At 42.2% G+C, this 13336-nt stretch overlaps 1 protein-coding gene across 2 annotated transcripts in view; it reads right to left on the bottom strand.

Moving 5' to 3' along the window:
* The window catches only part of tcerg1b (transcription elongation regulator 1b (CA150)), a 56493-nt gene that overhangs the window by 15873 nt on the left and 27284 nt on the right, over window positions 1-13336 (bottom strand). For both annotated transcript variants that reach the window (XM_060935886.1, XM_060935887.1), the window contains exons 2-9: window positions 7593-7821; window positions 7266-7418; window positions 6559-6826; window positions 3148-3405; window positions 729-929; window positions 492-598; window positions 324-412; window positions 55-215 (exon numbers count right to left, since the gene is read on the bottom strand). In XM_060935886.1, the coding sequence (XP_060791869.1) occupies window positions 55-215; window positions 324-412; window positions 492-598; window positions 729-929; window positions 3148-3405; window positions 6559-6826; window positions 7266-7418; window positions 7593-7821 (1466 nt within the window). The remainder of the gene's footprint in view (window positions 1-54; window positions 216-323; window positions 413-491; window positions 599-728; window positions 930-3147; window positions 3406-6558; window positions 6827-7265; window positions 7419-7592; window positions 7822-13336) is intronic.

Below are 13336 nucleotides of genomic sequence, written 5' to 3'. Positions count from 1 at the left end.
TTGTCCTAATCATGGTTATGATCTGTTTAAATTATAAGAATTAAAAAGTTATACCCATTTTCCTTGCATCATCTAAGGTTTTCTTGTGTGGAGGTTCTTGGATGCATTTATCCACATCCACCCGACCAACTAACTCATCTGGTCGATCCCACATGGAGTGTCGTGTAGTGGGATTATAGAAGAACACACGGTCGTCACCAGTCCACACCACACACCTCCAAAATGAAAATATTTTTAAAAGTAAGGAGAGAAAAAAAAATCAAAACAACCGACACCAATTATAGACAATGGAATTTTAAAAGCTCCCCCCAATAAAAGCTCACCAGGGAGTTCCAGGGATGGGGTTGGTGGCCACTGGTTTAGCCTTTTGGGCTGCTTTTTCTTCTTCAGTCATTTCTTCCTCCTTTGGTGCCTGAAAAAACAGAATAAAAAGCTTTGAAGCCCGATTAATTTCCAAAAGTCAAATAAATCAATACAAGAACTGCTTTTACCTCTTTGGCCAGAATTGAGGCTTCAGCTTTAAGCTCTACATCACCAATATCCATAGCCTCCAGGTCATCAGCAGACTGGTCATCTTTAGCTTCATCTCCATCCTTATCTAGAGAACGAAACCAATAGTACAACAAAAAATGTAATGTCCATTTCCATTTTCTACCTAGTCTATTCCTTCTGTTTGGGTTGTACAAAAATCAGTGAACAAAGGAATTTTAAAAAGAACCACATCATACCTTTCTCCTTTAGTTCAGAAGGTTGATCCCAGGTGGATTCCTGAGTACGGCTATTGTAGTAGTAGGACTTGCCATCCATCGTTTTGTATTCAGACCATTCTAGGAGTGGGTGCGCACCTGCCAAAGCAGCAGGTGCTGCGGTGATGGCCAGCTGTGGGTGCATCATGGGTACTAAAGGAGGGCCCATGCTCGGTAACATACCTAAAAATCAGATTTAATGTTCTACAACGTACCAAATGCATATACATCATTAATGTGATCAGCAGCTAACGACCATAAGTATTTCATAATTCTACGTAGGACTGGGCGATATGGGCAAAATCTTACATCATGATAATTTCATATCTTCAAACGACACACATTCATTTATATAACATTTTCTCTGAAATTAATAAAATTCTATAAAACGAGTGCATACATGCTGCTTGATAATTCTGTGACCTAAACCTCAGTAAAAGGCACAGTTTTGTGTCTCCTTTTATTTGAAAGCAACACTGAACAGAACCGTCACAAATGAGAAGAAAAACACCAAAATGGGAACAATATTAATACAAAATGTAAAAAAATAAATATGAAGTTGAATAAAGTGTTTCAAGTTTTAGGAATATAAAACAACAGAAACATCTCCCCATTTAGGTATAGAGTTCTTGATCTTTTACTTGGGCTGATGCCTGTTCTGTGTCAGAGTGCGACAGGGAGTTACACTCTGTGGTCACACTCCTCCATACTTATTTTTGCTACAACATACTGCTAGTATCCCCTAGCTCTGACCTTAATGACAAATCAACTGCTGAAAAGTGATTTTAATGACTTTACTGATATAGTAAAACAGCATGGGAAATAACGAATTTAAGCAGACTGTCACAGGACAGACAAGTCTGAAATGTTGCCTGTCCATCCAAATTTCAGCCTGTCTGAATGACAGGCCAAAGGCCCAGAACAATGCGGCTGGGGGTCCGGGACCCAAAGCTGAAGGCCTTCTCAGCTATTTCCAGGCACATTTTTGTGATCTTCAAAGGCCATATTACACTATACATTAGTTGCTAATTACACTACACATTTAATATAGTTAACAAGAAAATGTCAGAAGATTAAAAAAAAAAATAATAATCATGCTTAAAGTTATACCCAAGAAAACAGTAGTACACACAGGTCAGTTCCATGTCTTGGGGCGGGGATATGGGGGGCAAAGATGTTCTAGTTGGTTACAACTTACTGGTACTCCTATATAGGTACTATAATAACACTCATGAAACATTATGTCAACAATGACTTTTTTTTATACTATGGTCATAATAAGTCTATAAGAAATGCAGCAATTAACAAGACAACTCATCTTATATAATAGAGTTAAAATTTTGAGTACAAGATTCCAAGTAACTTTAAAAAATGACTTAAAATGACTAAACTAGACATGGTAATATCATTTGGCATTCAGACTAAAATCTGCTGGACTAGAACTTAGAAAATAGAAGAAAATAAAAACTCAAAATATAAATCTACATTCTACAAAGCATATGAATAAAAAAAATGCATACAACAACCATGGATTGGCAGTTTGGCACCAACATAATACTGTATTGCAAAGTTTCATGTAAACTGAAATATTAATCAACTGACTGGATCAATCAGATACCATCAACCCTAAACCACTAGTTCAACTGCACTGTGCAATAAAAACAACAGTGAATACTGAGTGTATTATTATTGTCCTATTTAGTGTGCCAGTCAGGCAGAGGGAGGTGTCTGTAAATTTTGGCGGGGCTAGGACCTTCGGTGGCTGAGTTACGCATTTTTAAATCCCCGCACGCAAGCAGCTGGAGCCAGGGTTCATGCTAAAGTTTTCCGCAAGTTGCGCTCTCTCCTGACATCGGCTCGGGCTGTTCCTGGGCTGATTCGAAAGGTCTCGGGGAGACGTAGATGCCTGTAAAGTTTGGCAGGGCTAGGACCATTGGTGGCCAAGTTATGAATTTTTAAATTCAGGCCCGTGGGGACCCCCATTTCACAGGCCATGTTACAACAATGTATTTACCCAGTGTAACATTTAGAAGAAAATTAGAAGTAGATTAGACCCCTATCTTTACAATTTTTCATCCAGTTTGATGCTTTTGAAATACAGACGGACAAATGCGAAAATTACCAGAAAATGTCCGCCGGTCTGGCCTCATTTCCCACACTGGTAAAATATCTATCAATTGACTTTTTTTTTTTTTTTAATTCTCCTACAATATATACCACCATAATTCCATGATATGGGCAACAGCACCCTGGCACCATCTAGTACGAACGCTCAGTTAATTAATTTTCAACAAAAACACAGTAGAATACCAGTCGACAAATTATGTTAAATATGAATATGATTACTGAACAAACAGTTCACACAGTAGACACATGGTGTGAGTGTGATATTTTGTCATACCTGGCAGGGGGATGTGCATGCCAGGTAAAGGCACTCTAAATGGGGGCACCATGACTGGGGGAAATGCTGGGATTGCAGCAGCAGGCTGGGCTACAGCATGGGGAAGACCTGGTGGGAGGCTTCGAGGAAGTATAGGTATTGACTGCCCTGCTGTAACTGTCGCTGTGACTGTTGGAACACTGACCACAGCAACTGGAGTCACACCAGCACTGGCAGGAGGGGTGGAAGCTACAGGGGGTCTCTCAGACACAGCAGGACCTACAGTGAACAAACAGACATTATTGCAGCAAATTACTGCACAAGTGAATATTACATTGAAAGAACCCCTCATATTATACATTTTCTGTCCGACCATCAAACATATTTAGATCCTAAGCTGTCAGAGTCATATGACAGGAATACTTGAAATAGATGGAATGCTTTGCTTATTTAATTTGCAGTGATACCAACATTGCTAATGCAAAAATCCCATCAGTCAAAGGAGGAAAACAGAATTTTGATAAATTCTGTGTATATTAATGGACGAGGAAGGTATGAGTGATGCAGAGAAAAAGTTTTTTTTTTTCTTCAGCTTTCTTCATTTTTGGTGACCTCAGTTTTAATGGCTTTACAAAGCTGTCCTCATAAATATTTCTGGCCAGAGTTAGCGTACGTCTTTGGTTGTCCAGTTCATAGCAAGGCTGTATCTGATTTTTTTTTTTATATATATAGCCTTCAAAATTGGCCAAAAATTCAATATTTACAGAAAGAAGTCATTCTGGAGCACTTTTCAGATGCTCACAGAAAGAACAGTAGACAGAGACTTGATGGCCTATTAATAGAACTTGGTTCTGATGACACTAGCACCATTGTGGACACCAGATAATGCTTCCATTTTTGCTGCAAAGTTTCAAATTTAATGTAATCATTAATATTACTACTCAACTAGTATTCTGAAGATTTAGGTAAAAAATTCTCAATACTATATGCTTATTTTCTTTCTTGTACCATGTATTATGCCATGTGTGGAGTAAACCCACTATTATTTAGCACAAATAAGCACTAGATTTTGTCACAAGTCAATACTGCTGAAACGTACCATTTTACCATAAAGGTATCCGTGTATTCGAGGCCAACTACTATAAATTGCCAGCAAGCGTTAAGTATTTACAATACTGGCCTTTCTAGGAGCACCTGAAAAGTGTTTCAGAATTCATTTTTAATGTGAATACCACACTCTACCTTGCAAGAAATTCAGTATCATATCTTTAGTTAGTTTCTTTCAGATGTGCACCAAGCAATAGTTTAAAAAAAAATTATATATAAACACAGCTCTGGAAAAAATTAAGAGACCACTTCAATTTTTCCTTAAATCAGCATCTCCATGTATGGCAGCAATTTCATTCCAGTGTCTGGGCTGGAATTCCAATACAAGCACACCACATTTTACTTGATGACGTACTGATTAAATGATCACCTAACGAGAAATAGTATAAAAACCACTACTGTGGTCATCACTATTCTTTTACAATAGAACCAGTTTGGATGGCAAAAACAGTGCTACTAGTACCTTAAATTTAATTGGAATACAAAAATATTTATTCATCATGTCAAGAGAGTTAAAAAGTTTCAAGTGAGAAAAGAAGGGTTAAATTCTGGCTTGACTGGCAGAGGGATACAGTGAACATCAGATTGCTTCCATCCTCAATTTCAAAAGATGGCAGTTCACAAGAACAAAGTCAAGCAGCAGACATTGGGGACAACAAAGGTACATACTGGTAAAGGGTGAAAACGACTCTCCACTGACAGAGATGATCGTCAACTCCCAAGAGCGACATGAAAGACTGGTGGAGAGCATGCCAAGACGCATGAAAGTTGTGATTAAATGTCAGGGTTATTCCACAACATACTGATTTCTGAACTCAGCCCAAGTTCAAACATCAGTATTGTGTTGTTTAAAACTGAATATGATTTTGATTTCTATGCATTCTTCAAGGTCTGAAAACAGCTCATCTTTATTTTGACCAGTCGTCATTTTTTGCACTCAGATGACATCACTCCCAATGTTTTCCCACTGACTTGACGCGTGTTGTCAAAATAGTGAACCAGAGACAACGTCAGAAGCATCTTATCTGGGCTAAGGAGAGAAATAACTAGACTGTTGCTCAGTGGACTTGATAAAAACACAATGGACCAACACCAGCAGATGACATGGCACCCCAAATCATCACAGACTTTGGAAATGTCACACTGGACTTCAAGTACCTTGGATTCTGTGCCTCTCCACTCTTCCTCCAGACTCTAGGACCATGATTTCCAAATGAAATGCAAAATTTACTTTCATCTGAAAAGAGGACTTTGGACCACTGAGCAATTAGTTCAGTTCTTTCTCTCCTTAGCTCAGGTAAGATGCTTCTGATGTTGTCTCCGGTTCTGAAGTGGCTTGATATTAGGAATGTGACAGTTGTAGCCCCTTTCCTGAAGACATCTGGTGTGTGGTGGCCCTTGATGCACTGACGCCAGCCTTAGTCCACTCCTTGTAAAGCTCTCCCAAGTTCTTGAACTGACTTGACAATCCTCTCAAAGCTGTGATCATCCCTAGTGCTTGTGCACTTTTTCCAGCCAGCTTTTTCAGCAACGAACTTCTATGGCTTACCCTCCGTGTAGAGGGGTGTCGATGATCATCTTCGGGACAACTGTCAAGTCAGCAGTCTTCCCTATGAATGTGACCGCATGTAACTGAACTAGACCAAGAGATACACGGTATATATACACACCATTTTACTCAAACTCAAAATGAAATATTCTAATATTTCTGATTTTCATGAGCTATAAGACGTAATGATCAAAATTAAAAAAAAAAAAACCTTGAAACATTTCACTTTGTGTAATGAATATAGAATACATCAAAGTTTACCATTTTTAAACAAATTATGAAAATAATGGACTTTCACGATATCCCAATATTTTGAGATGCACTAGTTTATAAACAGTCATGACCACTATATCGTCATCATCATATTATTATTATTACTGTTATAAAAGCCTCCATTTTTTTGTTGAACAAAGAGACCACAGTCCTATTTTCTATTGGCTCACAAGGACAGCAGTTCATGAAATCATCATTCACTTACAGAAAGTCAGCACAAAATAAAAACTATCAGAAGAAAGCATATCCCTCATAACCTTTCCCTTTCAATGAATTGCATTTTCCAACACAAATTTTATTCACATTTGTTCTAAAATTCTGCTGTTTTACCTGAAAAAGCAGAAATGTAGTTTTTGGGTGTCTCTATTGCTTTAGCAAGGAGTCAAAAATCATAAATGCTACAAATTAAGCCACATGTTGCCACTCCTGCATGTGATTGCTAAACTTTTTTCCCCTGACAAATCTTATTCTATAACTGGTCTATAAATGAGTTTAGTACTCACTAGCTACAGGCTGGGAGATAGCAGATGTGGGACTAGTGGACCGTTCAGGGCTGGCTGTGAGGGTGTGGGTGGGTGAAGCCTGCTGGGTGGAGACAGGAGTCACGGTCGTTGTTGTATTAGCTGTAGTAGAGACAATGCTGCTAGAGGTAGATCCTGTTGCTCCTGCTTGGGCAGTCACTATAGATGTAAGCTCTGACTGCTGAATGACCTTGACTCCCTCTGGCTTGGTCCAGGCTGACTCTCTGGTTCTAGCGTTGTAGTAGTAGACCTGGAAAAAAAAAAAAAGTATGCAGTCTGAGCTATGCATGGCAGGTTTTACAATGACTGAGGACTGCAGTTGGTTAATTAACAAATTTTAACAACAGTTGTTACAAAAAACATTTCCTAATGACTGACAGCTGAAATGTGAAGTTTGAAAAATGTGTTGACTATTAATTAGCATAAACACCCAAGTAACAGACAACAAACCAATATGTATTACTCGAATAAGAAGCAATAGAAAAATATATAGACCACAGACAAGTTATTTGGGGGGGGGGAATCCTTCAAACCAGTGCCATTAATTATAGCCCATGCCTAACGGAGAAACGCTGAACCTGATCATGAAGTGGCTTCCATGTTTTAACCAAGAGTTTGTTAAAGTAAATTAAAGAATGAATGAAATATTTTACATTATATTTTATGTATCTCCACAGTGGTGTCAATACCTTTCCCTCCAGGGTCATGTTCTCCACCCAGATCTCCTCAGTTGCTGTGCCACCAGCACCTCCAGCTGCTGGTATAGGGTGCATTCCAGGAGGGAAAATCATGCCAGGAGGAGGGGGCATGGTTCCCATGGGTGGAGGCAGAAAGGGGGGCCTCTGGATATCCCAAAAAAGGCAATTAAGACTAACTGAGCATGCTTTATAACACCAAACCATTACAAAAGTTACATCTTTGTAAAACGTGCACAAGTTTGTATTTTGGAATAAGCATGAGTAAACACAATGCTTTTTGAAAGGGCTTTGTATTAAGAATGTGCTGAGCAAATGTACCTGGAGATGAGGTGGTGCAATTGGTGGAGGCATGGCACCGGGTGGGGGAATCGCCGACATACTCGGATCAAAAGGTGGACGTCCAAAAAGAGGTCTGGGGGGGGGTGGGGGTCCCCTCATCACACCAAATGGAGGTGGTGGAGGTCGTAGAAGCGGTGGAGGACCTCGCATTGCTGTGTTGGGAGGGGGTGCTGGGCTAGGAAAACGTAAAGCTTGCTGCAGAGCCATTCTGAAAGACAGAGAGTTAATGGTGAACTTAATTCATGAGTGTAGACTCCGTATCATTCATGATAATGTTTGCCATATGGTGATAACAGCATTAGGACTATAACAGTAGGCTGCATCATATAGGTGCATTTGATATGAAGCTCTCAGTTTAATACACCTGTGGAAAACCAACACGCACGCAAACAGCCATCCAAAGCACTGAGCCGCTGCAACTACATGCGCCGCCATCTCCATGATGATGAACAAAAATGAAGCGTAATCCAAAAATGAACAATTTAAAAATAAATTGCTCATTTTTGGATTACGCTTCACTTTTGTTCATCATCATGGAGATGGCGGTGCACGTAGTTGCAGCGGCTCGGTGCTTTCCTTTTCGGTGCTTTGGATGGCTGTGTGTTGGTTTTCGTTTCATTTACATTCTGTTGGGCGAACATTTATAGTCGACATGATGATCTGAAGATTGGCATTTGCAGCGAGTGGGGCGTTACAGCCGAGTTTCTCCACTCACATGACATTCCGGCGGACATGGCAAGGAGCCTCGGCTCCCCGTGGATTACCATCCCTGCAGTCAGGAGGCGGTGCAGGGAGAGGAAGCAGAAGTGAGGCTGCAGGGCCAGCGCGCTAGCGAGGCTACGGAGACAGCCACACAAACCACCGCTTCCCAGCGTATTCCTCACCAACGCCAGATCCCTCGTAAACAAACTGGATGAACCAAGGCTTCAGGTTGCAACAAACAACATCGTCAAGGACAGTTGCATTCTGTTGATTACAGAAATCTGGCTTCACTCATCCATCCCGGACTCGGACATCCAGCTAGCGGGCTACAGAGCACAGTGTCATGACAGAACCAGTGACTCTGGTAAGAGCAGAGGAGGGGGGCTGTGTGTGTACGTAAACAACACCTGGTGCACTATCACAGTGACTGCTCTCCAGACTTGGAGTATGTGACTGTCAAACGCAGACCTGTTTACCTTCCCAGCGAGTTTACTGTGGTCAGGATCACTGCTGTTTAACTTGCTCTTGGACATTTGTATGGCAGCACTAGCAGTCAGCAGAGCATTTATCCTGATACTGTATGCATCATAGAGGGGGACTTTAACCACGTGGACTTAAAAGCAGCACTCCCCAAATTCCACCAGCATGTTAAGCGTACTATTAGGGGAGCCAACACTCTGGACAAGGTCTATACTAACATCAAGCTGGGCTACCGAGGTATACCATTACCACACCTGGGCCAGTCGGACCATATGTCTCTGCTTTTACTCCCTACATACACCCCCATCAGGAAAACTGCTCCCACCGCCATCAACACTGTTAAAACTTGGCCAGATGAAGCCTCTCAACAGCTGCAGGACTGCTTTGACAGAACCAACTGGGATATCTTCGAACATGTAGACCTGAAGGTGTTCACGGACCATGTTCTGTGTTACATCAAGTACTGCACGGACATCGTCACAGTGGACAAACGCATCTGGGTCCATCCCAATCAGAAGCCCTGGATGACCAGGGAGGGCCAGTGGCTACTGAAGGAAAGGGACATCGCCTTCAGGACTGGTGATACGGCCCTCTTCAGCGCAGCCCGTGCAAACCTGAAGAGAGGCATCCGGAAGGCCAAGTCAAACTATAGGAAGAGGATCAAGGACCATCTGGACAGCAACAACAGCAGGCAGGTGTGGCAGGGAGTCCAGCACCTCACCAACTACAGGACCAACGTTGGAACGGCTGATGGGGACGCTTCACTGGCAGAGGAGCTGAACATCTTCGCCCACTTTGAGGAGGAACCACCAGAGGCAGCCACACCAAACACAACGGCCCACAGCAACTTCACCCTCACAGTGGAGGAGGGTGAGGGGAGGTGCACACTGAGCTGTCAACCCGAGGAAGGCTGCTGGACCTGATAGTGTCTCTGGATGCATCCTGAAGGACTGTGCAGGCCAGCTGGCTGGGGTACTCACCAGGATCTACAACCAGTCCCTGTCCATTGTCCCACCCTGCCTGAAGGCCTCCACCATAGTCCCCCTGTACAAAAAAAACCCAAAAAACAACCATCTCCAGCCTTATTGACTACCGGCCAAGTAGCACTCACCTCTGTGGTAATGAAGTGCTTCGAGAAACTGGTCCGCAGTCATATATCATTTATCGCTCCCAGTTTTGACGCACACCAGTTTGCGTACAGGGCTAATAGATCTACTGAGGATGCCGTAGTCACAGCCCTCCATGCTGCACTGACCCACCTGGAGCAGCAGGGGAGCTATGCACGGTTGCTCTTTGTAGACTTCAGCTCTGCTTTCAATACCATCCTTCCCCACAAACTGGTGTCTAAACTGTCAGCCTCAGGAGTTCCACACCTCACCTGCCTTTGGATAAAGGACTTCCTAACTGACCACACTCAGAGGGTTAGAGTAGGCCCCCACACCTCCCCAGCTATCAATCTCAGCACTGGCTGCCCACAGGGCTGCATGCTGAGCCCCCTGCTCTTTACCCTCTCCACTAATGACTGCGCCCCCGCCCACCACAGCAGCAACATCATCAAATTTGCGGGCGACACCACAATCGTGAGGCTCATCTCTGGAGGGGATGAGTCCGCCTACTGAGATGAGGTGGGGCAGCTGGCAACATGGTGCAGTGACAACAACCTGCTCCTAAACACGACAAAGACCAAGGAGCTAATTGTGGACTCTAGGAAGAAGAAAACAACAATTCAGCCTTTATTCATCAACGGGGACAGCATGGAAAGGGTTTCTGACTTCCGCTTCCTGGGGGGTCCACATCTCGGAGGACCTGACCTGAGGCACCATGACAACAGTACTGGTAAAGAAGACCCAGCAGAGACTTTACTGCCTGAGGGTCCTCAGGAAAAACATCTCCCAAAAACTGCTGGTGCCCTTCTACCGCTGCTCCATTGAGAGCATTCTAACTTACTGTCTGTGTGTGGTACACCATCTGCACAAATGGCACAGAGGAAGGCGCTCCAGGGGGTCATAAAGGACGCCCAGAAAACAGTAGGCTGCCCTCTCCCCCCACTGGAAAAACTACACCGTTCCAGCTGCCTCAGGAAAGCTCAACACATTCTGCAAGACTCCTCACATCCGGGTCTTAAACTGTTTGAACTGCTGCCATCAGGCAGACGATAAAGAACACTTAAAACAAGGACAGACTGAGAAACAGCTTCTTCCCAGTAGCTGTCAGCACACTGAATGCTGCAAGCGTCTAGATGTTTTGTATTGTGTGGCCCTGTTTGTATTTTTAAGTATTTTATTATATATACATATTTTATAACTTCTGCCCTTTTATGTTGCACTGATCAAGGTCTGCACTTGAATTTAATTTTGTTGTACATGTGACAATGACAAAGATTTCTTTCTATCTGCACATAAAAACACAGGCACAGAAATTGCGTTCGAGGACATATCCGTGATTTATTTTTTTTTAAGCCTGGGTCCCATTACCCCCCCCAGTCTCTTTGGGTCCAAATATTTACTAGGGACAAAAATGACTGACATGGGTCCAGTTCTGGGACTTCCGTTGGCTGCTCATATGAGATGCACGTGCAACTCTGAGCGCTGTCTCAAAAAAGTCAGAATATTTCCAAAACATCCTTCAATTCAGAAAGAAATCTAACTTAAAGCATATACACAGAGCCATGGCCTCACTTTCGTTTATAAATGCTTTGAGACCTCAAGAATGGCACAGGAATAGTTTTAAGCACTAACAATAAATCTAATATAGTAACTTTTATGATTAAAGTGATTCATATTGGCAGCTGTCTGAGTGAATGACCTTGATGTCCATAACGTCACAGCAGGAAGTCTATCAGTCTTATCGCCACTTCTGCTATACTAAAAAACACAGAGCTGACTGCAACTCCGATCCTCCATTGTGAGCCAATTTATCGCCACGCCACGTAGATGTGTTGCTGGCCGGTACAGCAACATGACAAAAGCTGGATTTACGTTGCATTCATAGCCCAAGAATGTTCAAACTGCAAAGATTTGGACGCGTTTTGCGAGAAGTTCATGGGCACATTTGGCGCCTATAAAGTGGTCTCTCCTCTGCTCTGCACATTTTATTGAAGACTTGTACGAGACCTCTGATCTGTTGAGGAGCGTTGGCTATAAGCCCGTACTGAAAGAGAGGGTGCAGTATCAACAATTTAAGGAAAAGAAAACTACAAGAAAAGGAAAGTATTTTATTTTTATTTATTTATTTAAAAGAAAAGGGATTTCAGTTGCACCAGTCCTCCTGGAGCGAGCCGAGGGTTATTGCTAAAACCCGGGACAGAACGGGATGGGACATATCGCTCGGGCAGCAACCTCCCCGCAATTGTTGCTAAAACCAGTGACATCCCGTTCCGTCCTGGGTTTTAGTAATTGCCTGAGCCCAGCAGTAATGGCGGAACGCAGAGTATGAAGAAAAGTGAATGAGTGGAGCAGCAGTCTTATTTCTAAATTGGATATTGCTGCCATCTTGCCCTTACGTGGAAGAAGTGACTGAACAGAGAATTGAACAAACAACTGAAAGTCAGATTGTTTCAAAAACAAATCGGCCACAAGATTGGCCTTCAAGACGGGTAAGCTCCAACTCTCATTTAGATTAAAAAAAAAACATTTTGTTTACCTGCATTTAGATTAATACATGTAAGTTGTATTGTGTATTTAAGTTACCGGTATAAGATTATTTAATTTGCTTCAGAATGTGATTGTCTCAGTTCATCTGATTATTTAATTAGTCTTTTACGTTTTATCAGTGAAAATGCATGCATGCACATGTATGTTGCATAAGTTATAACACCGATCCTGTTTTAATAAGAGTCAATCCACAATCAACGAAGTCAAATCAGTCTTAGTTGAGCAAGTCGGTAAAAGTATTTCTTACCTTCACCATAAATTTTTATTGATATGACTTTGGTCTAGGGATGGCGAAAACTAAAAAAAAAAATCTTGACCGACCACCGAGCCTCATTAGCCGGTTAACCTACGAGTTTAACAGGGATGCAAACGGCGCGCCTTTTGGCGGATGCCGCCTTTTTCACGGCTGAATCGTGCAGATCCGATTTTTTTTTTTGGGGGGGGGGGGGGGGGGGGGGGGTTGGAGTGTCTGAATAATTTCATCAGAGTAAATTCTGTATTAAAATTACTAAATAAGCAAATGCCGTTGAAATTATTCAGACACTCCAACGCCCCCCCCTAAAAAAAAAAAAAAAAAAAAAAAACGGATCTGCACGATTCAGCCGTGAAAAATTGCAGATCATATCTCTCCACACAAACTAAAGGCGCAGATGCCGACTTTTTCATGGCTGAATCGTGCAGATCTGATTATTTTTTTTTTAGGGGGGGCGTTGGAGTGTCTGAATAATTTCATCAGAGTAAATTCTGTATTAAAATTACTAAATAAGCAAATGCCGTTGAAATTATTCAGACACTCCAACGCCCCCCCTAAAAAAAAAAAAAAAAAAAACGGATCTGCACGATTCAGCCGTGAAAAATTGCAGATCATATCTCTCCACACAAACTAAA

This window comes from Neoarius graeffei, chromosome 12 (assembly GCF_027579695.1).
Source record: "Neoarius graeffei isolate fNeoGra1 chromosome 12, fNeoGra1.pri, whole genome shotgun sequence".
Taxonomy (NCBI): domain Eukaryota; kingdom Metazoa; phylum Chordata; class Actinopteri; order Siluriformes; family Ariidae; genus Neoarius; species Neoarius graeffei.
The sequence above is the reverse complement of the archived record's forward strand: the minus strand, read 5'-3'. Positions and strand labels throughout refer to the sequence as shown.